Below are 22,757 nucleotides of genomic sequence, written 5' to 3' on the forward strand. Positions count from 1 at the left end.
GTTACATAAGCCACTAAACAACACATCCTTCCTTGGTAATGGCGAACCAGTCAGTCATACGCTGGGACTATACACTGCATGCCGGTGACAAAGCCCGAGCATGCACGGGATCGAATTTCCTAAATTTAATGGTCGTTAAGTTATATAGCTATCTCTATACAGCTGTAAAAGACAATGATTCAACAAATATAGAATTCGTATCGTATTGATGTATGGACATGAGCTGATTGAATTAAATGGGAAAATTCGATTCAGTAGTTATAGGTCAATCCACATTTTCTAAATCATTTCTATCATTAGGCGTGATGTTTTACTTACTATATTATGTGATTGTGTGTTCAAAAGCACTGAACACACCCTAGTTTTTACAAAGATTTTGAAAAGGTCGACTGAGTTTGACCGACGTCTTACTTAACTTTAGATCTGATCAGAGGATAATTGAATGGTGATAATCAAGTGTAAAGAAATGAGAGGAATACCCATTAGGACCAGACCAAAGAGAGGCTTTCTCCTCAGCTGTAATACGAGCACCCACGAGATCCTGTAGATCAACAGAAAGTTGATAGTCGAGCATTTCCTTCAGCTGAGAGATGATTCCACTGGAGCAACTAACATCTGGAGCACCCAATAAGTCTTCAATAACAGCCCGCAGGTTCTGCCACAATTTCATCATGACTCTAATAAGTACTTCCATGACTGGCCACCGGAGATGTAATAGCATTCCCCAAAGTTACTTTCACCAATTGATGAGAAAAACCAGCATTTGGATCACCAAGCTTTGGTCAGGTATTTCTAGATTTTGGTTTATAGAAAGCGTCCTCAGCTTGCTGCAGATGCCCCAATTCAAGTCTGATTTTCTGCTCTTTCTCAGTTAATCTCTCAGAGTGATTACTCCTAAGAGCATGCTGGACAGCAGCAAGCTCAAGTTTTTTTATTTCCACTTTCTCAGGCAAAGCACCAAAAAAACCTCTTATTAAATGAGAAATGAGCAACACATTGGATAGTCAGTCACCATTTTATTCCAACCAGAATGCAAAATTTCTTTCTACTCATGATCTGTCCAGAAGTACTTGAAAGACTTCTTGGATTTAACTTCATCGATCTCTAACTGAAGTAGAGCATAAGAATGATCAAAATAACCTGCTCCCCTCTAAGGCTCGCCCTCACGGGATAATTGTGTCATTCTTTGCATGTCACATGAGCCCATTCTAACTGCATAGCATGGAGCAATGATGGATGTAGTCAGTAGCCCCTACAGTAACCAGCTTTTTGTGTACTATGTATATGTTGATTTCGCAGTTGCAACAGTTAGTTCCAGTACATCAGTTTGACAAGCTTCCAAGTTATTACATATATGCGGGTCTGATATTCGTTCCACTCACCCAACCTACCTTCACGAATATGGTGAAGACTGGTATAACACATCATCTCGGCGGTTGTGTGAACGTGCACCAAGGGAGCTTCCAAAAAATGCTGGCGAACAACTCGTTATTCTTTCACAGGTTTGTTTTCTTCCACATTCTACTAGAGGCTGTTGACTTCTTTTATCAGCAGTAAGTTTTTGTTAGATAGGATGATCGATAACCTGTGTTTGATTAAAAGCTATGAGGGATGTGTATGCTGAACTTAAGGAATGTTGTAAGTGATATGAGAAGCCACTTGGTCATTGTGACTGCAAGATCTAATATCGGTTGGGAACCATGCTCTTCCTCATCATGTGCAAGAGGTGGCAGTGCAGGGAACAGCCAGATATCTCAAACTATTATAATGTCCCAAAAACTGAATCTGTTAAGATTATTATAGGACATGAAAGAAGACTAGAAAGGTAAATCTAAAAGCTATATTTGATTACTAACAAGTGCTGACTGCTACAGGTCCTGATGGATGACGTCAATGCAGGGCACGAACGTCTTGCAGAATTACAGGTACCTGCATCGTGGGATGGATGAATTTCATTATTGAACTTGTGTTTTAAAAAACAGAGGAAATTTCCTGCGGTCACTTCAAGAAATTGGAAGGGTAGAATTCAATGGTTATGGTTTCTTTGTAACGCGTACAATCAATCTCGCCATTTTAATAGTACTACCGACCAATTGGAAAAAAAGAAGGTAGAAAGGAAAATCAAAACAAGCATTACGAAGAAAGTCAATGCTGTCAATTTTTAGCCTGGCTAACTTACAAAATGCTCCCGGGTATCAATTTTAAGCCAATTTGCATCTGATCTCAGTGGGTTCTGGCCGCTGGTTTTTCTCCACTAGGAAGTTGTCCTGTTTTTGTGAAACTTGAGTAATTAACTATTACTCTTATGTTGTGGTTGACAGGTGAGGAAGGTGAACGGAATTGAAATTGAAAATTAGAGGCATTTGTACCAGCTTGTGGAGCACTACAATGGTGAAAGCATACAATTTGATTTGGACGAAGCAAAGATAGAGGAAGCGACGCGCCCAGCCCCCAGAAAAGAAAACGTGGCGAGAAAGGGGCGAAGATGTTGACATTGAATGTCAGGGCATTAGGGACTACTTCAGTGGGCTTTTTTTGGATTGATAGGAATAAACACCTGGATCGGTTCAGTCTCGTTTACATAATTTGCTTGATTTCGACAATGGTATGGTTATATTAGGCAAGTTCTTCCAATCGAGGAGGTTCATGACGTGGGGAGGTCATTTGACTAGGATAACCACTGTGTTGATGGTAGCATTGGCTAGTCTTTGGATGCTAGCAAAGTAATCGTCCTGTCAGCACTTGCTTACTCACCCCCTTCTTCTATAATATCAACATCTTCCCCGCTAATATTTTGGCCACAAGCATGATCCAGATTCATATAGTCTGTTTCACTGTCCTACGTGTTTTCTAGTACAATACCAACCTATTCATTACACCCTTCACCTAAAAGTATGGCAAAATCCAAAAAAATTGCTTTGCATCAAGAGGAACATAAACAGAGAACAAGGGATATATCCAAATGAACAAGCTGCATAGGGTAAGAGTAACGATGTCCCACATATCAAAGGTAACAATGCAAATCCATACATTGTCGCGAAAACCAATTCCATTCACATACGAATTGCTTGTGGTGATATTTTACATTACCACCACAATTTGGATGAACAAAGATGTCTGCCCATACACTTAGGGTCTGTTTGGTAACGTTTCTGTTTCCATGAACAATTTCTGTTTAGAAATAGTTTTTTCTATTTCTATTCTTTAGACGAGTTTCTAAGCACAAGAACGCATTTAGTAACTACACAAAATTTCTATTCCTGGAATAGAAAAAAGAATAGAAATACGTTTGGTACGACTCTAAAAATTTCTACTCTCAATTTTTTCATTTAATTATAAAAATGTCAGTGGAAACTTAATAATTCATATTTAGATAAAACTAGACTAGCAATAGAATCAAAATATATTATGATATAGAATTGGATGACCTTAATACAATCATAAAGAAAATTACTCCTTATAGACAAAGCAAATACCGGGTGTTGGTTGAGGAAATTGTAGTTTAGGGTTTTAAGGTTTGGGATTTGGGGATAGGATTTTAGGATTTCGGGTTTGGGGTTTAGGGTTTCGGATTTATGGTTTTAGGGTTTCAGGTTTTGGGTTTTGGGTTTAGTGTTTTAAGTTTAAGGTTTGGGGTGTTGGGGTTTTATGGATTCGGGTTTTGGATGTTGGGGTTTGGGTATAGGGTTTAGGGTTTTAGGGTTTGGGGTTTATAGTTTATGGTTCAGGGCCTTGTAGTTTAGGGTTTTAGGGTTTTGAGTTTGGAGTTTTAGGGTTTGGGGTTGGGGTTTTAAAGTTTCGGATTTTGGGTTTTGGGGTGTAGGATTTAGGGATTAGGATTTTGGGGTTTAGGGTTTTAGGATTTTGGGGTTTAGAGTTTTAAGGTGGAAGTTAGGGGTTTGGGGTTTAGGATTTAGTATGAGAATATCAATTGAAAGAGAGTGCTGATTTTGTTTCTCTTTTTGTTCCTGAGAACAAGAAGTAGATTTTTTTTACTTCTTATTTCTGTTCCAAATCTATTCCTTATTTACTTTTATGTTTTAGGGAACAAAAAAATTAAGGGAAAATAACACAAACAATCCTTGAACTTTGGCCAAATGTGCAATTTGGTCCATAAACTTTTAATTTGTTCTATGTAGTCTTTGAACTTTAACTTAATGTGCAGTGTGGTCCATGAACTTATAATTTGTTCAATGTCATCCCTGAACTTTTTATACATGTTTGATTTAGTCCTTGAACTATATAAAAATGTTCAATTGAGTTCTTCCATTAATTTAAATTCAAGGACTATTTTGAACATTTTTGTATAGTTCAGGGACTACATTAAACATGTACAAAAAATTCAGGGACCACATTGAACAAATTATAAGTTTAAGGAGCATATTGAATATTAGGCTAAAGTTCAGGAACTATATTGAACAAAGTAAAAGTTCAAGGATCAAATTACACTTTGGACCAAAGTTCAGGGACTGTTTATGTCATTCTCCCAAAAATTAATTGACGTTACCAAACGGATTTCTGTTCTTTTCTATTCCGAGGAACAAAAGAACAGAAAAATAGAAACGTCACTAAACGAGTCCTTAAAGTAGCAAAGAATAGCTTTGTGCCACGGACCAAGAAAATTATAAGCACAATAAATCAAAGGGATAGCCCATCAGCCCAAACTAAAGCCTTGAAACTTCTACAGGCCCATAACTCTGGATATTTTCAAGGACAATATAGGAAATGTACACGTTTAGATATTTCTAGGAGATAGTTTCTAGAAATAATATCTAGATATTTCTAGAAGCATAGATATTCGTAGGGGTAATATGGGAAATGTATTCTAGATATTTCTTATAATTAGATCTCCACCATTAAATTAAGATGAAATCCAACGGCTATAATTGGGAGGTCTCATGTAGAAATGAGGGTACTCTCCTCTTCATTTGTATCATTCAACAATTGAGCAATAGAAGTACAGTCTCTCGCAAAACTTCTCTCTAAACACACTCTTTCTACAATCTGAGTGAGTAAGTGAGCGAGCGATCGAAGTGCCGCACGGTCTCGATTTCAAGTGTCGGCCCATGACATTTGTCAAGAGATGTTTGACCATGTGATTCCCTCGTGCACTCTCATCAATTGCACATGTTTAGAACTGAAATTTAAACCATCAAATTGACCCTAAACCGGAGTTTGAACATCACTTCCTCTTGTCCAAAACTGCTAACAACAACCACTACTACCGTAAGCACAGTGGTTATCCTAGTCAAATGACCTCCCCACTTCATCAGCCTCTTTGATCGGAAGAGCTTGCCGAATATAACCAGTACCATTGTTGATGTCAAGCAAATTATATATACGAGACCGAACCGATCTACTTGTTTAACGTTCAATGTCAACATTGACGCCTCTTTCTCGCCGTGTTTTCTTTTTTTGGGCTGGGCACGTCGCTTCCCCGATTTTGCTTTGCCGTCATCCAATGATGGCATCTGTTTCTCCCTAGATTGCTGCAACAAAAAAATAATTGCTGAATATTATTGTATGTAAAAGCAAATTCCAAACAATTGCATTCGAATTGGCAAATGTAATCTAAAACATTATGAAGAAGGGGCTTGTTTATCCTCACTTCCACTTTGAATCTCCAGTATTACGCTTTTAGAGGGCTGCTCTATTTCTGCAGGTTTCCCTTAACTCCATTGCCTTCACCCATCTCCTTTGGATTTGAGTTTGAAGAAGAGGCTTGTTCTTCTCCGTCACTTCCACTTTGAATATCCAGTATTACTTCCTGGAAATAGGTAGTCAAGAACCAACAAAATGTAAAGCAAATGTGAACTTCAGAAATCGAACTCGAAAAGTTTTCAACAAATTTCTTTTTGGATCACAATTCTTGGGCCCATTGAAATGTTTTTGGACATACGTCTCTCGCTTATTGTTGAGGTCAGGAATGAGGATGTACCTCTTGTCCATAGGCCACTCCTCTTGGGCTACTTTCACAATTTTTCTGGGGCTACTTTTGACATCTCTTTTGGGCCAAAAATGCAACTTTTTCTTAATCATCTGACAAATTGATTTGTTTCTGTTGTGCTCTCACAAGAGTTCCTTTCTTTCTTTCTTTCTTTTTCAATTTTTAGGTGATGTTAGAAAAGAATAATAAAATTGTTCAATTGATTTCAATTAGAGTTAGAGTTTGGTAAATCCAGATGCCCGTCTCTTTATGCTATAGTTTTACAGGCAAATTTCAAAGACTACATTTGAATTTCTACATAAGTGATAGCTGTCTATTCTTCCCTCTTCAAACGAGCAAAACCCCCAGCATCTTACGATTATATATTGTCCAGCCAACAATCTCACTCTCTTTCTCCGTGGTCCACATCCAAAATTTTCTTGGCTCAATTTCTCTTCTGTCTTCTCATTCGACTAGTTTACTCATGATTATGTCGAAACTTTTATTATTATTGTCCCATTATAATCTATCTATACTATATATATAAAGCCAACTTTTAAATTTTAGTATCTATTCCCAGCATCATAGCCTCCCATCTAATATTAAGTCTAATGCCGTGTTTGTTTCAGTTTAAGTAAAAGCAAATCCAGCCAACATTTAACATGTTATTCGAATTTCAAAAAAATTATGAAAATATATGAGATTTATGCGTTAACGTTTGTATTTTGTGAAATTTCAAGTGTTCCTAATTTAAGAAAGTTAAAGTGTGTAACTTGCAAATTTTTGAGTAAGTAAATGTAAAAGTAAAAGTCAAATCAAATATGCCCCAACTTCGTGAAGTAGTTGAGGGTAAATGTGACTTACGCAATCTTACTATTACAATCCCATAATATCAGGACAACTGAAGTTGAGAAAAAATAGGAGATAGAAGAAATGGTTTCCTTACATACATCATTAAAAATGTTAATGAGGAGAACGAAAATAATCGATCACACTAACTGAAACATTTTTCACGCGCATTGTGCGCGCATGAACCATTGCATCACAAAATGAGATGAAGTGAGGCCTATGCAAAAAATGCCCCAAGTTGAATGACTAATTAATTTCTTCACCTTTGATTAGTACGGCATTATTGGCCATTAACTTATCGAGACAAATCCGAATACAAGAAGCGATGGAGATTAAATGAAGGGTTTTGTTAACGAGTGTCTCAAGAGGCTCGTTAATCATATTTAATGGAAAAAAAAAGCATTGCGATTTACAATTTACTTAGGTATTTAAATTAACAAAATCCATAAACGAAAGTCCAAAGCAAAAAGCCCCTTGGGCTTGTTCAATGGTCAGCGAGGAAGGAAAGGGAAAGTAACAAAGTTAGAACCTGGACCAATGACCAAAACTTTGGCAGCACATTAGTGATAAGAAACTGGCCCAAGGCCGAAGAACGAATGATTCGAGAGCGGTCGCGAATTCAGGGCAAAACGCGACGGGGACTGAATTGACCACGAGGCCTGGCTGTTGGAGAAAGGATTTGATTCTATCCGATTTGATCTTTGATATGATTCTAATCACAGATTCAGTCAATCCTCAAGATTGGAATGTTCGGACAATAGAATAGGAAAAACATCCTCATGTATATTCTTTCCTATTTCTTCTTTACCTTCTTGTATTATAAATACATCTTTGTACATGTACAATTACTCACTGAGAAATACAATTACAAATTTCCCCCACATATCCTCTTATTTTTCTGTCATGGTATCAGAGCCTCGTTCCTGACCTAGCTTCCGCAAATTTTTTTTTTGAATTGCCTCCGGTTGTTTTCTGATTTGTTGTTGCAAAACATTCCTGCAAAACAGAACCAGCACTCCGAGTAGGAATTCACACACATCCATATACCAGTGATACCATGTCTGAAAATCAAAACCCAGATCCAATCATACCTACAATGGAAGAAACTTCTTCCAACCAAAATCAAGTTTCAGATCAAGCTAATGTGGCACAAGACAGACAGCCTTCTGATCAGCATACTGGAATTCCAGTACCTACTCCAAGCCAGAACCAATGGCCTCCAATCCATTGGTTCCCAGTTCAGAGTCAATGGACTGCCGGGGCAAATCAGCAGTGGGCTCAACACAGGCCATCTGAAGGAGACACGAATCCAGGCCTCGGGACTCATCCACATGGCTCGGGTCAGACCACCGAAACGGGTCAGACCACCGAAACGGGTCAGACGGGTCCAGGGATGAATCCCTACCCGATTTTCCAACCCGGTTACACGCCTTATCCTTTTCCACTTGCCGGCGGCCGTCCAGAACCTGGTGACCCGATCTACACTTCGCCGGTCGACGGACCGGAATTGCGACTTATCGGTTTACAGCTCACCGAACCAGATAATTATACTACATGGGCTCGGGATTTCCGGCGAGCCCTAGTGACCAAGGATAAGGACGGTTTCCTTGACGGAACCGTGCCTTTTCCGATCGACGACCGAATGCAAAGACATTGGCGCAAGTGCAACCAACTTGTTCGCACATGGATCGGGAATTGTGTAGCTCCCGAGGTTGCGGCCGGACTCCCACCGACCGAAGATTCAAAAATCATGTGGGACAACATTCGTGAAATGTACGGAAAACTCGACCGTGCAAAAATTGTTTCGCTCACCCAATCCCTGTCAAAATTGAAGCAAGGGAACCTCTCGGTTACCGCTTGCTTCAATCGACTGTCGGCTCTATGGAATGAGCTTGAAGCAACCGAGGAACAGCTCGAAGGACCCGAAACCACGCTCAAACAATACAGAGAAATTAAAGAAAGGGAGAAGGTAACTCGGTTTCTTTTGATCCTAAACGAAAGTTACTCACCTTTTTGCTCACAGATTCTGGCCATGGATCCTGTCCCGTCGCTCGGCCGAATCTATCAGTTGGCTGTTCAAGAAGAGAACCAACGGCTAGCCACAATGGAGTATGTCAAAGTTGGAGAGAGTGTGACGCTTGCTGCTCCGGCGGGCTCATCTCAGAGAATCCATGGCGTTCTTGGACCGTCGTCGCAAGCTCAGAACGCTCTCGGGCAGCACTGCAATTTCCAGCACTGTGCGGCGAGTGTCCCTCGCTGGGAAGAAGAAAATAAAGCAAACCCTAAAGGTTTGCTAATGGACGGTCTAGATCAGAAACATGGATCGGACGGCTCTCAATCGTCCCATCACTTGGTCGAATCAAATGGCTCCTATCAAGCCACATCAGCACCGTTTTTTAAGCCATCCAATGGCTCTCGCGGCGCCACGTCATCACAAAGAGGGGCTGGACAAAATTTTAAACCTAAAGGTAAATACTGTGAATATTGCAAGCGTCACATCACACTATTGAAACATGTTGGAAATTACATGGGAAGCCGACTGATAAAGAAAAAAAAGAGAGAATTTTCTGCTTATCAGGTTTCAGCACAAGGGATTAATAGGGCCAACCAGACAATTACTCAGGACCAATATCAGCATATTATGAAGGCTCTGAATCAATTAAGGACTACGACAAAGCGCTAGTTTTTCGGTACTTTTGCAAGACCAATAATATTTCGGTTGATGCATGGATATTTGATTCAAGTGCAGTAATGGCCATAATTTGCGATGAAAATTTCTTTTCCGAAAAACACATAAAACCTCATTCTTCCGTGTCTGTACGTCTTCCCAATGGGAATGTTACTCATGTCACAAAAATTGGCACAGTACATCTTAGCCCAAACATTATCCTCAAGAATGTTCTCTATATTCTGAATTTGAGTTCAATCTCATATCTGTTTCAAAAATTTGTGAGGATAATTCTTGTCGCGTCATATTCAACTCCGAAAGTTGTTTCTTTCGGGACCATTCGACTGGAAACTGATGGGCTTAGGTAGTGTTGCACAAGGATTATATTTTTGGATCAGCTTTCCAAAAAATTTATTCCCTTTTAAATAAAAGTGTTCCATGTAATGCTGCCAGTAGCAATAAAATCCTTCTTTCTCATCAACGTTTGGGTCATAGTGCTCGTTATCCTTATCCAAATTGTCCAATATGCCCTTTGGCAAAACAATCACGAGCATCATTTCCAATCAAGCACATCTCGAGCCACAAGTGTTTTTTCCCTGATTCATATTGATATCTGGGGACCTTATCATACCCCGAATCGTGATGGATCTCGTTATTTCCTTACCATTGTGGATGATTACACCCGTGCTACATGGGTATTTCTGATGCAATCCAAAAGTCAAACTTTTTCCTATAATTCGAATTTCTTCTCATTAATTAAAAATCAATTCAATAAGTCCATCCAAAAAATTCGCACAGATAATAGACGAGAATTTTTCACCACTGAGTGCAAATCTTTTCTATCTTCTCATGGAATACTTCATGAAAGTTCTTGCACCTACCCTCCCCAACAAAATGGGGTTGTAGAACGCAAACATCGTCATCTCCTAGAAGTAGCTCGAGCACTCAAATATCAAGCTTCCATTCCGAAATTTTTGGGAGATTGTGTGATCACGGCAGCATACTTAATCAATCGCATGCCAACTCGAATTCTTGAAGGACGGACTCCTTTTGAAGTGCTTTACGGAAAACAGCCGGATATTGCACATTTAAGAGTTTTTGGCTGCTTATGTTATGTGACTACTGTGGGCCCTCGAGATAAAATGGGTCCGCGTGCTCTACAATGTATCTTCATGGGATATCCGCCTCTGCAGAAAGGTTACCGAGTTATGGAAATATCCATAGGGCGTTTCTTTGTAAGCCAAGACGTTGTTTTCCAAGAAAATATTTTTCCATTCCAGAAGACAACATCTTCATCTGAATCACCTATATCGACATGCAATCATCGACAGTTCTTATCGGAAGAAGAGTTGGCTGTGAATCCACAATATGGCTTTATTGCATCGGATCACATTTCATCTATACCAGCAAATCCTGGATCCTCAAATCAAGTCATTGAATCTCCAGTATCTCCTGATATGGAAAACAATTCACTTGCTCCTATTGAAGAATCTTATTTGCCAATTTCCGAGCGGATGCCCTTGTTGAGGAATCTTATTTGCCGGCTTACGAACGGATAACTACCGAGCAACCTCGACGCTCCGGGACGTCATGTTCGCCCTCCTACATGGACCAAAGACTACATATGTCCCACATTGGACTCTCCAGGTACACATTATCCTGTTTCTTCGTATGTCTCATTTAGTCGACTATCGCCAGAACACATGTCTTTGTATTAGTCGGATATCGAGGACAAGAACCTTGCTCCTATGAGGAGGCATCACGTGATTTACACCGGGCGAGGCTATGGAAGGCTGAACTACGTGCCCTCATAGATAATCATACCTGGGATCTTGTTTCTCTGCCTTCTAATAGAAAATCAATTGGCTGCAAATGGGTCTACAAAATCAAATACAAGGCAGATGGTTCCATCGAACGATATAAAGCTCGGCTTGTTGCTAAGGGATTCACGCAACGAGAAGGTTTTGACTATCATGAAACTTTTTCTCCTGTTGCCAAGGAAATGTGATTCGTTCATTCCTCTCCGTTCGCCATTCGTAATTGGGAATTACATCAAATGGATGTCCACAATGCTTTTCTTCATGGCGATCTAGATGAAGAAATTTACATGGAAGTCCCACGGGTTTACGAAGACAGGGAGTCTCGAGTATGTCGTCTCAGTAAATCTCTGTATAGACTTAAGCGGGCGTCTCGCGGTGGTATGCCAAATTTACCACTTGCACTCATAAATGCGGGTTTTCAACACTCAAAGCATGACTATGCTTTATTCACGTGGACCAAAGGTACTTCATCAATTTATTTACTCATATATGTTGATGATATACTCATTATGGGAAATGATGACTTAGCCATTAGAAGATTTAAAGAATATTTGCATTCTACTTTTCATATCAAAGATTTGGGACCTCCCAAATATTTCCTTGGCATTGAAATAGCTCGATCGGACAAAGGAATATGTCTTAGCCAACGGAAATTCGTTCTAGAAATAATATCAGAAGCAGGATTATCATGATGCAAACCAGTTGTCATACCTATAGAACAGAATGCCAAATTGACGACACATGAATATGATGCGAGTTCATCATCACCTAATGAAGACCCGTTGCTTAAGGATCCATCAGGATATCAACGACTTGTTGGGAAGTTGATCTATCTCACCATGACTCGGCCCGATATATGTTATGCGGTGCAAATACTCAGCCAATTTATGCATAGTCCAAAACAATCACATATGAATGCAGCATTGAAGGTTGTAAAATATCTAAAAGGATATCCTGGACTTGGAATTCTTTTATCTCGAGATTGCAACATGAGAATGACGGCATATTGTGATACGGATTATGCTACTTGCCCAATGACCGAGAAGATCAATCACCTGGTTTTTGCATTAAGTTGGGAAGATCCTTAATTTCATGGAAAACAAAGAAGCAATCAAGCTGTCTCATTATCATGGTGAATCGGAATATCGAGCTACGGCAAAGATTGTTTGTGAGATAGTTTGGATACAGGGTCTACTTTCAGACCTTGGAGTACAAATAGATGGGCCCAGCGAATTATTTTGTGATAATGATGCCGCACTTAAGCTAGCAGCAAATCCGGTCTTTCATGAAAGAACTAAGCACATAGGGTTGATTGCCATTTCACTCGAGATAAAATTCAAGAAGGAATAGTCACGACACGAGGAATCGGGACTGTGGAACAACCTGCGAGACATTTTCACCAAACCATTGTGTCAAAGACAACATGCGTATTTGCTAAGCAAGCTAGGCGTCTTCGACATATACAAGCCGCCCGACTTGAGGGAGTGTTGGAGAAAGGATTTGATTCTATCCGATTTGATCTTTGATATGATTCTAATCACGATTCGAGTCAATCCTCAAGATTGGAATGTTCGGACAATAGAATAGGAAAAACATCCTCATGTATATTCTTTCCTATTTCTTCTTTACCTTCTTGTATTATAAATACATCTTTGTACATGTACAATTACTCACTGAGAAATACAATTACAAATTTCCCCCACATATCCTCTTATTTTTCTGCCTGGCGACCACAAGAACAGATTTTGGTGGCCTCAGCGAGGTGGCAGGCTTCTTGTGTTGGTGCTGTCACGGAACCGACGTTCATTAATGAATCAGTTCTTGGTCATATATTTCTTTCGGATAATGACATCGTATTGTCCATAAACTTTGATTCAATGTACAATATATTTTTTATCTTTTTAATTTGTTTAATATGATTGTTGTGTTTTTAATACGAAAATTTGGTGAAGTCTTAACTAACGGCATTGAATAATAAATAAAATTCAGTATACAAAGCCCGATATGTCGCTATAAGTGCGCTTTAAATTATAAAACTTATCACGAAAATGTAATTGAGTCCTAAAACTTGCAAAAAGTACAAACACATCCTAAAACTTGTTAAATTGGTACAATCGAGTCCTTCTGTTGACTCCATCCAACTTAACTAACGGTAAATGCTAACGTGATTTTTTATAATATTTTCTCTCTCAAACATGGTGAAGACCTGTCTAAATCATTAAACATAAGGCTAACATAATGCCATTTTAGTACAAATCTGATTTTTAATATAAATTTATTTAAATTAAATTTTAAAAATAAGCAAAAAAAAAAATTGTGAAAAAAAGAGAAACCAGGTAGGGAGGATTGTAGCCCTTGTTGCCGCCACCCCACCCTCACCGGTCTTCGCCTAGACTTGGCCGAGGGCCGTCATTGGCGAGGGCCACAACCCTCACCTATGATCGGTGAGGGTGGCTGGCCACTGGTCAGGGCCTTGTGATCCTCGCCGACCCATGGCCAACCATCCCCTGCCATTGCTGGCCCTTCTCGGTATGGTGTGCAGGCCCTTGCCGTTGACTTTTTTCCTCTCTGTTTTTCAAATCTAACTAATTTTTAATATTTAGACTAAAAAATCATATTTGAATCAAAACAACGTCATTTTATACTTATTCTACTTGTTTCAGCCACGTCAGCACCACATAGGAGAGAGAAAATAAAAAAAGTTACGTCAATATTTTCTGTTAACCAAATTGGACGGAATTAACGGAAGGACTTGATTGCACTAATTTGACAAATTTTAAGACTTGATTGAACTTTTTGTAAGTTTTAAGACTTAATTGCACTTTCGTGACAAGTTGTAAGACTTCCGGTGCACATATCCATAGAAGAAAAAAAAAACTACTTTTGTTCAGCAATATGAGAATATCGATCCAATGCAAATCAACTAGTTAGAGTTAAAGGTCAATGGCCCTAGGATAATAATTTGTATTCTATTAAAAGTCTTGGCAGTTACAATTTAAGAATTCATCAAGATCATCCATTTTCCCCTCAATTCTCAATTCATTTGAAAATCATACAAACCAATATTAAATTTTTCGTAGTTACCATTTAAGAGCCCATACACTCTTCAGGGATTACCATCCATTTTTTTTTTCCTTCAGTAACATATCATTTAAAAGGACATTAACATATAGTAATTTTATAAGTTTTAGCGTTAGTTTTATAAGTTTTAGCGAGCCACCGTTGCCCCACGCGGGTGGCCCCGCCTTGTCCCCAGACTCGCCCCGCACTCACGAGGGACGTGATCTCCGTTCGAGACCTGCTCTGTGCCCATCCTAAGGTAAACGAGGAGACCGTATATTCGCCTCATATACGCCCCCCACCCCTGCAATACATTTATGTTTTGCCTCCCCATTCATCTTGCTCCACATTTATCTTAAACTTAATTTTAACGCTTAAAATAATGAAAATTTTGTATCGTGTGGCTTGTTTACTCTTGAAAATGTAATGAAGAATGTTGGTCAATTAGTATTCTAATAATAAAAAAAAAGGAATAAGGAACCATTTTTATGTAATAAATTATATAGTATAAAGTACTGAATTTGACATTTGAATGCTCATATCCGGGCCGAGGCAGGTCATAGGGCAAAGATGACTGAAGCTTCACTTGTTTCGTGGAAAATGAATGATTTAGAAAATATTTTCCGAAAAATGATCGCTTGTATTGCATATAAAAATGAATGAACGAAAAATATTTTTATCGTTCACAAAAGCTTTTAGACATAAATTTCTATCGACGATGAAAATATTTTCCATTAACTAATTATTTCAAGCGATATGAGCAATCATTTTTTGAAAAAAAAGTTTTATAAATCATTCATTTCGGCGAAACAAATGGAGCTATCCCATTAGGGATTGAGCAATGCAAGTACTTGACAGGTTGGTTAAATTGCCATCCCTAACCGAGATTTGGGATAGAAAATCTCAAATAGGACAGCATAGTCTACAATGTTCCTGCCCACTGCCAAATTCCTAGGGATTTATTTGGGGACCATGTAGATCTCAAAACGCAAGTGGAAGGTACAATAATCAATAGACACCACCGGTGCTATCCTCCAATGGTTTTTTTTTCCTTTTTGTGTGTGTGATTCATAAGTAGGCAATATGTGATTCATAATTCAAAACTTCGAGCCTGTTTGGCTTTTAAAAATTACCAAATTTTTTCCGTTTAATTTTCTATTTGAGAAAAAAAAAATAGTCCTTGCAAATCTGTAGTGACATTTCAAAACATCTTTGTGATCTTTTCAATATTTTCACTCTGAAAAAATTGCCGAAAATACCATAGAAAGTAACAAGTTAATCAGTGTAAATCAAACGGAAAAATTTCAACACAGGTTCTGATTTCTAGCGTATGAGATGTAATCGAGTCATAAAATCTTTGGTTCAATTAAGTTTGAACTTTACCAAAAAAGTGTAATCAAATATTAAACTTTCCAAGTAATTCGATTAAATCTTAATCGTTTAGTGAAAAGTCACACTTGTATATTTTGAAGTGACCCATAGGTAATTTTTAGTTCATCCTACGGACTTGATTGTACTTTTTGAAAAAATGTTTAAGATGAAATCAGTTGAAAAAGATTTGGACTTGATTGATTAAGAACATTAGATATGAGACTTCATTTTTCTCTATATCGAATTGATCGTACTTGATCTAAACCCTAAGAGTTGCTCAATTTCTTCGCTTACAGGACCGGGTCCTATTCAGCATACTTTCATCTTCACATGAAGCATAGACTTGTCCACTTTGTTAGTTGTGCAATGTGTATTTTGAATGGTAGGAATGCCCCAATCAATGAGGATTTGTCAATCACATAACTAATGACCGCCCAACAAGAATGCCAGGAATGGCTGAGATTAGGAATATTGTACGCATCATACGACACATATTCGATCCTCCACGTCATCAAGAAACTAGCAATGGCATGGTCGAGTTATTCACCCATGACTCAAGTTTCAATTTGCGCTTTATCTGATCAATGAAGTATGGAAAATAATTTGTCTGGTTGGAATTTACTTAATTATGATAGTCTCCTTCATGATTGAAAAAATGAACAGATAATTAAAGATGACTTTACCATTTAGATAACGGTAAAAAAGGCCGTAATCTGCAACGAAGGATTTGTTGTACATGGCTATACAAGTGCCAAATATTATTAGAAAACTCTATTTTATCCCAATATAAAAAATCAATTTGCAATCACTTACAACATTATACGCCACTATGCCATACAAAATTTAGTAAAATACGACATTAGCGTTACTGTTGTTTAAAAGATAATAATGTGAAGAAATGACCAAACGGTCGAGTCAAATTAAATGAAAATAGTTCCCGATGAATTCAATTTTGCGAAATATGACGTAAGAGATGTTTGGTGAGTGCGGAGTGAATCAAAATACAAGACAAATGAGCTCATCATACTCATATATCTTCCCACCGATACATTATTTTCAAATGATATTTCTCGTGCAATTTTATGATTACCGTCACTGTCATGAATTCAAAAATACTAGTTTCATATAAGTTGAATGCGTAAGAGAAGCGGGGTTTTTAGTAGGCATAAGTTTTCAGCAAAGATTTTGTTTTCTAATACTTGATATTTCTTTGCAAAAGGCCAAAGTTGGTAAGACCGTTCATTCGAACAGTAGTGCCTGAACTCAACCGGAAGTAAGCCTCAGCTTTATTATTCCGAACTCCTCGTGTCCGTGGCGTCCCACAGAAGCATTTGAGCCCAAGAAAGGCCAAGAACTCAGTCACCTGCCAGTTCCTACCTCCGGTCAACCAGCCACTTGCCTCTTGTCGACTCGAGATGTAACTCTGGATTTCGTCCCTCTGTCTCTCTGTGTCTCGCAGTCTCTCTCCGTGCCTATAAATGGAATGCCCGCCCTGCAGTCTCTCCCAAACATCTCTTGGCCACAGAAACCACTTGTTCTCGTTCAGGATTGATTCCCTCCACCCAACTGCCACCCGGCACGACGAGACAAGAAACCAAGCGCCGCCCAGGTTGGCATTGCCCCGGGACAGGGTGAGGCGAGGAGAGCACGAGATCTCCATCCCGCCGTGTCTGTCTCTGTCTCCCTCATCTGGGTCTCGCCGCTTGATCCGTTCCAGGAAGGAGAAGGTGGAGGGGAAGGGAATGGAGATGGTGGTGACTCATCATTACGTTGTGGGGACTCTCTTGGCTTCTGTGTTGGGCCTCGTTCTCCTCTACGTCCTGCGTCGGAGGAATGGTGACGCGAGAGCGAAGGTCCCGAGGAAGGACGGAGGTTACGTCACCACCCGTGAAGCGTCGCCGCGCGATTCCGCGAATCGCGATTGCTCGCCGGAGAATGGCTTCGGCGCCGCCGACGTGATCATCGTCGGCGCTGGAGTTGCCGGTTCCGCTCTTGCGCACACCCTCGGCAAGGTATGTGATTTTCATTGATTGAAATTAGAGAAGAAAGTGATCATATCAACTGTGATAATCTTCTCGAGTAAGTTTATTCTTTTCTTGTTGGACAGCATTCTGTAGAGCTACGGATCATCTCTTCGTGTTTGTGCTTTTAATTTGTGTCAATTCATTTTTGCATAAAACCTCCTAATTTTAACTTATAAGCTAAATGATTACTTGGATTTAAACAAACTCATTTGTGACGTACATAAGTGAAGCATCTCATGTCTCAGTAATTTGTGTTTGGCGTCGTGCTGTATTCCTATGATGTAAATGGGTCGTACACAGTAATGCCAGCCATAGAATAATCGAATCGACCTCAAGTGTCTACTCTCATTACTTTGTTATTCTCAGCCATTTGCTCCATTCCATCACTTTTTTTTCTTTTTTCCCAGCTGCACTAGTAATATATTTTATAAAAATAATCCGTGGTGGCATATGATGACCCCAGGCTTTTGAACAAATTTCTTAGGTTGAGTCTGTTCGCTCCAAGCATTTTGACTTTGTTGTGGAGGGATGGAGTTTAGTTGGTCTTCAGATATGTCAATTTGACAGCATAATAAGCTCCTGGTGTTTTCTTGTTCTTATTTTGGATAGTTAACTGGACATAACGCCTGGAGACTTAGCTCCCCTTGGTGTCTGTTTTTGTCCGGTTTAGAATAGCGGATGACAAGCGATCTCCAAGATTTCTGGGGGTTAATTCAATCTGACCCTGTCAATAGAAGTTGTTGAGTGCAAGTTGCTTGTTAATCATTTGGAGAGTCGCCATAATGGTCGACTTCTTAATTTGACTGTGGCTATATTAGATCAGAAGTAGAGCATTTCGAGAATTATGTAACTATGAAGTTTAGGGATAAATCCTAATCAAATAGTCTTTTGGTGGAACTATGGCTAGCAAGCTCAGTTACTTTACCTCACTATCTATATTTTCATGGCAGTGAATTCGTGAAACATTGATTGTGTGTGCTGGGACAGTAGAATTTGTTTCATTCCGCCGGTTTCTTGTGATAGATGTCTTTTTGGCTACTTGCATTTTCTTGGTCATTGCAAGCAAATGTCGCCTAAAGAAGAGCTCATATTCTTTATGCTTAAACTCATGGTCTCGTTCTCACCTAGGTGGCTTATCTTAATAAATTTCACGGAACATCATTTAGTTTACTACAGCGAAACATTACCATAACCAATGGGAATACTCCCTCCTTTCTTTCTTTAATGTATGAATGACTGCACCAATTACGGATGGGCCTGGGGTCAAATCAAGCTATTTCATCTTTTTTATTTAATTGATGTTAAGTAATGAACTGCAAAATTTATCACTGCAGGATGGAAGGAGAGTTCATGTTATAGAAAGAGACCTGACTGAACCAGACCGAATTGTTGGCGAACTGCTGCAGCCAGGGGGATACCTGAAACTTATTGAATTGGGTCTTGAGGGTAAGCATAAGAAAATTATCAGCCCTTTATCTTATGTATAAAGCTAAGACACCTCTCAAATACTTGGTTTTTCTGGTTTTCTCAGTTTTTTATGTGAGTGAGAATGTTTGCCCTTTGCAGATTGTGTCGAGGAAATTGATGCCCAGAGAGTGCTTGGCTATGCTATGTTTAAAGATGGGAAAAATACTAGACTCTCGTATCCCTTGGGAAAATTTCATTCAGATGTAGCTGGCAGGAGTTTCCACAATGGACGTTTCATACGGAGGATGAGGGAAAAAGCTGCTACTCTTCCCCAGTATTATTCGTTCCATCTTTAACATGATTTTTTTCTGAACTGGTTCTTTTTTTTGTTTTTTCTTATCTGTTTTGTAACGCTTGTTCATAATTTTATTTCCTTTATTGTTTCAAACCTAGTGTGCGACTGGAACAAGGGACTGTTACATCACTGATTGAAGAAAATGGGACTATCATGGGAGTGCATTACAAAACTAAGGCTGGTCAGGAGCTGGAAGCATTTGCTCCTCTGACAATTGTTTGTGATGGGTGCTTCTCGAACTTGCGCCGCTCACTGTGCAAGCCAAAGGTGATTTCTTATCTTTCAATATGTATTAACTTGAAGAACAATCCTGCTTGCAATTGGTTGAAGCTAAAATCATCTCTTTATTGTTTATGTCTTGTTAATGTCCTTTTCTTTCCATTCTGACATGATTTGTACAGGTAGATGTCCCCTCTCATTTTGTTGGACTTGCACTCGAAAACTGTGAGCTTCCCTTTGCAAACCATGGGCATGTTATTCTCGCCGATCCTTCGCCTATATTGTTTTATCCAATTAGTAGCACGGAGGTTCGATGTTTGGTTGATGTACCTGGTCAAAAGCTACCTTCTATTGCTAATGGAGAAATGGCCAAATATTTGAAAAGTGTGGTGGCTCCTCAGGTACTACTATTCTATCTTTTCTTGAATCCTCTTTGACGGAGTCAGCGTGGCAAGGAAAGGGAGGACGGAAGCTTACCTAATGTTTAATTAGGTTAAAACATAATGCACAATTCTAAGTGTACCAGGGTTGGTTTGCAAAATGATGTGGCAAACTATTAGTAGTGTTGAATATGTACTGCTTGTTCCAACGTCCACTTACCCTTTGCTGCATCATTTTCGCACCACTTTTGTGAACCAGAAGGTCCAGAACCAGTCTGAATATGCCCAGCATTCGTTAAATGTTCTATATGCTATATAGATTGAAAGTTTCGTGAAAGAACTTGCTTGTGTAGTTTTTTCTCCATAAATTTCTTTATAATTTGGCATCAATAAAAACATCTCCCAACTGTCGAAATTTTTTACTTTGATTAACCTATATAATATTTGTACCAGATCCCTCCTCAACTTCATGATGCCTTCATTGCGGAAATAGACAAAGGCAACATAAGGACTATGCCAAACAGAAGTATGCCGGCTGATCCCTCCCCGACACCTGGAGCCCTTCTATTGGGCGACGCATTCAACATGCGCCATCCTTTAACAGGGGGAGGGATGACTGTGGCCTTGTCGGACATTGTGATACTCAGGGATCTTCTTAAGCCTTTGCGCAATCTTCATGATGCAACAGCACTGTGCCAACATCTCGAATCCTTCTATACCCTGCGCAAGGTGATTTACTTCATATGCGGTTTATGCTTGTCTGAGCTCTTGAGTTGGCCTTGTCCTCAAGCTTAGATGTTCTCTTTATTGAACCTTCGGTGGTTGCTATCCTTGCTATATCTTAAATTGAATATTGGAATCATAGATGTCGATGGTTTAAATGTCCATGATGTTAGTATACATGGTTAGCCACAGAGTTTAAGGAGTAGGAGCTGCCTTCTGTCGACTGAAGCAGTAATTATGCAGTTAACAAAGTCGACTATGGATTGATAGGTTGGTAGTGAATTCGGCTCGAAATGGTTTTGCTTCCACTTATTTGATTTCATTCTTAAGATTGTACATGATGATGTTGACTCCTTTATGTGATATATTTATTTCTCTTAGCTGTGCTACAACATTGATCTTCCAAATTCATTGTTTAGCTGAAAAAAAAACAGTTCACATAAGTAAAGTTAAACCACATCATATGGATGTACTGATGATGGGTTTCCTTTCTTGCAGCCTGTGGCGTCCACTATAAACACTTTGGCGGGTGCTCTGTACAAGGTCTTTTCTGCTTCTCCAGACCGAGCCAGGAAAGAGATGCGCCAAGCATGTTTTGATTATTTAAGCCTTGGAAATGTCTTCTCAGACGGACCCATTTCTTTGCTTTCCGGCCTAAATCCACGTCCCTTAAGTTTAGCCCTCCATTTCTTTGCGGTGGCTATATATGGTGTTGGCCGACTGCTGTTACCCGTTCCTTCGCCTAAACGTCTCTGGATTGGAGCCAGATTGATTTCGGTGAGTAGCCTTGCCTCGTCATTTCGCCGACTTTAGGGATTTAGACGAAGCTAAAGTAATTCTCACGTGACATTTTCTGAATTTGATTTTGTATTACGCATTTTTTGTGGCTTCTTTTTCTTTCTTTGTATTAAATCAAGGAGTTACTCAAAATTCTGCAAGAAAACTCACTGTTTTGCCCTTTTTTTCTGTATTTGGATGCATTTTTTCATTAAGCATTCTACGTTTAAGCCCCATAAACCTCTAATTTTCTAGTTTTCAGAGAATAAACGTTTGATTTAGGTATCAAGCATGTCACTGAAGCAAAGCCCTTTTAATTTTTTGTGCAGGTGGCATCAGGCATAATTTTCCCTATTATCAGGGCAGAAGGAGTGAGGCAAATGTTTTTCCCTCGGACTGTTCCATCATTCTACAGAGCTCCTTCTGATAACTAAAGAAAGTGGAATGGAATCTGTCGTGAAGGAATGTTGGAGATTGGCTTTGCGTTTTTGCTGTTTGGAATTTGGAGTGAGATCGGTTTGTGCTCTCAAGTGTTTGAAGTGAGATCATGCAGTTGCCACCATGGTCACTAGCTTATGTGTCTCCAACTGATAAAAAGAATGAAAAAAGGACTTTGTCCAGAAAGGTCATGCTGCAAATATTTGACATAGTTTCTGACAATTGTTGTCTTCGGCCTTGCGCTCTATTTCCGTTGTGCTTGATACGAGAGAATTTCGCGGCACGATTTCTGTTCCATTTATTTCCTTTTCCTTGTTTTGTTTTTCTGGAACAACAGTTTACTATATGTAGAACTTCGACAGTTGAAACTGAACTGAGATTTATGGTCTGTTTATTTGAAGGAAGACTGTCTTTAGGAAATTGTTTTCTGACTTTCCAGTGTATCTTTCCAGTTGCTGCACTTACTTTCCTTTGGAGTAATTTGTACTAGTTCTTATTTCGGTTACGCTTAACACTCCTTGTCCGAATTGCCACAGAACCCAATTCAAACAAAAACCGAGGATCCAACCTTTGGTGAAAGTTATTTCGTCGGGTGGAGCCATTGCCAGCAAAACAAACTACAAATAACAACCTTTGGGGCGAAAAATTCACGTGTCAACAACGGACCTTATGGACTTGTCAAGTTCGTCGGAGGTGCTGCTGGTGCAACAGTAGCATGGCCTTTTTGCATCACTTGCATG

General features: G+C 39.3%; 1 protein-coding gene and 1 long non-coding RNA gene across 3 annotated transcripts; both read left to right on the forward strand.

Annotated features, from left to right (window-relative positions):
* Nucleotides 1-616: 616 nt before the first annotated feature.
* LOC115676836 (uncharacterized) lies at nucleotides 617-2,653 on the forward strand. The gene is made up of 3 exons (XR_008814912.1): nucleotides 617-1,502; nucleotides 1,875-1,925; nucleotides 2,322-2,653. It is a non-coding gene; the product is annotated as an uncharacterized LOC115676836 (long non-coding RNA).
* Nucleotides 2,654-17,070: 14,417 nt separating this feature from the next.
* On the forward strand, nucleotides 17,071-22,203 carry LOC115676791 (squalene epoxidase 3-like). 2 transcript variants are annotated; one of them, XM_056305159.1, is made up of 8 exons: nucleotides 17,071-17,706; nucleotides 19,053-19,164; nucleotides 19,387-19,459; nucleotides 19,579-19,747; nucleotides 19,882-20,100; nucleotides 20,533-20,808; nucleotides 21,301-21,579; nucleotides 21,909-22,203. In XM_056305159.1, the coding sequence occupies exons 1-8, from the start codon at nucleotides 17,173-17,175 to the stop codon at nucleotides 22,011-22,013; spliced, it is 1,767 nt and encodes a 588-aa protein (XP_056161134.1). In that variant the 5' UTR covers nucleotides 17,071-17,172; the 3' UTR covers nucleotides 22,014-22,203. The 2 variants fall into 2 exon arrangements, with proteins under 2 accessions (XP_056161134.1, XP_030455648.2); XM_030599788.2 differs by having other exon boundaries at nucleotides 17,073-17,706; nucleotides 19,285-19,459.
* The last annotated feature ends 554 nt before the right edge of the window (nucleotides 22,204-22,757 follow it).

Source organism: Syzygium oleosum, unplaced genomic scaffold (assembly GCF_021117445.2).
Source record: "Syzygium oleosum isolate NSW1041296 unplaced genomic scaffold, Sole_v2.1 Sole_v2.35, whole genome shotgun sequence".
In the NCBI taxonomy this organism is placed as follows: domain Eukaryota; kingdom Viridiplantae; phylum Streptophyta; class Magnoliopsida; order Myrtales; family Myrtaceae; genus Syzygium; species Syzygium oleosum.

Bases quoted from the DNA above. Each gene is read 5' to 3' on its own strand.
- LOC115676791 (XM_030599788.2), top strand. From the start codon at position 17,173: ATGGAATGCCCGCCCTGCAGTCTCTCCCAAACATCTCTTGGCCACAGA. The intron at 17,707-19,052 runs GTATGTGATTTT...TTATCACTGCAG, and splicing joins TTGCGCACACCCTCGGCAAG to GATGGAAGGAGAGTTCATGT. The intron at 20,101-20,532 runs GTACTACTATTC...TATTTGTACCAG, and splicing joins AAAGTGTGGTGGCTCCTCAG to ATCCCTCCTCAACTTCATGA.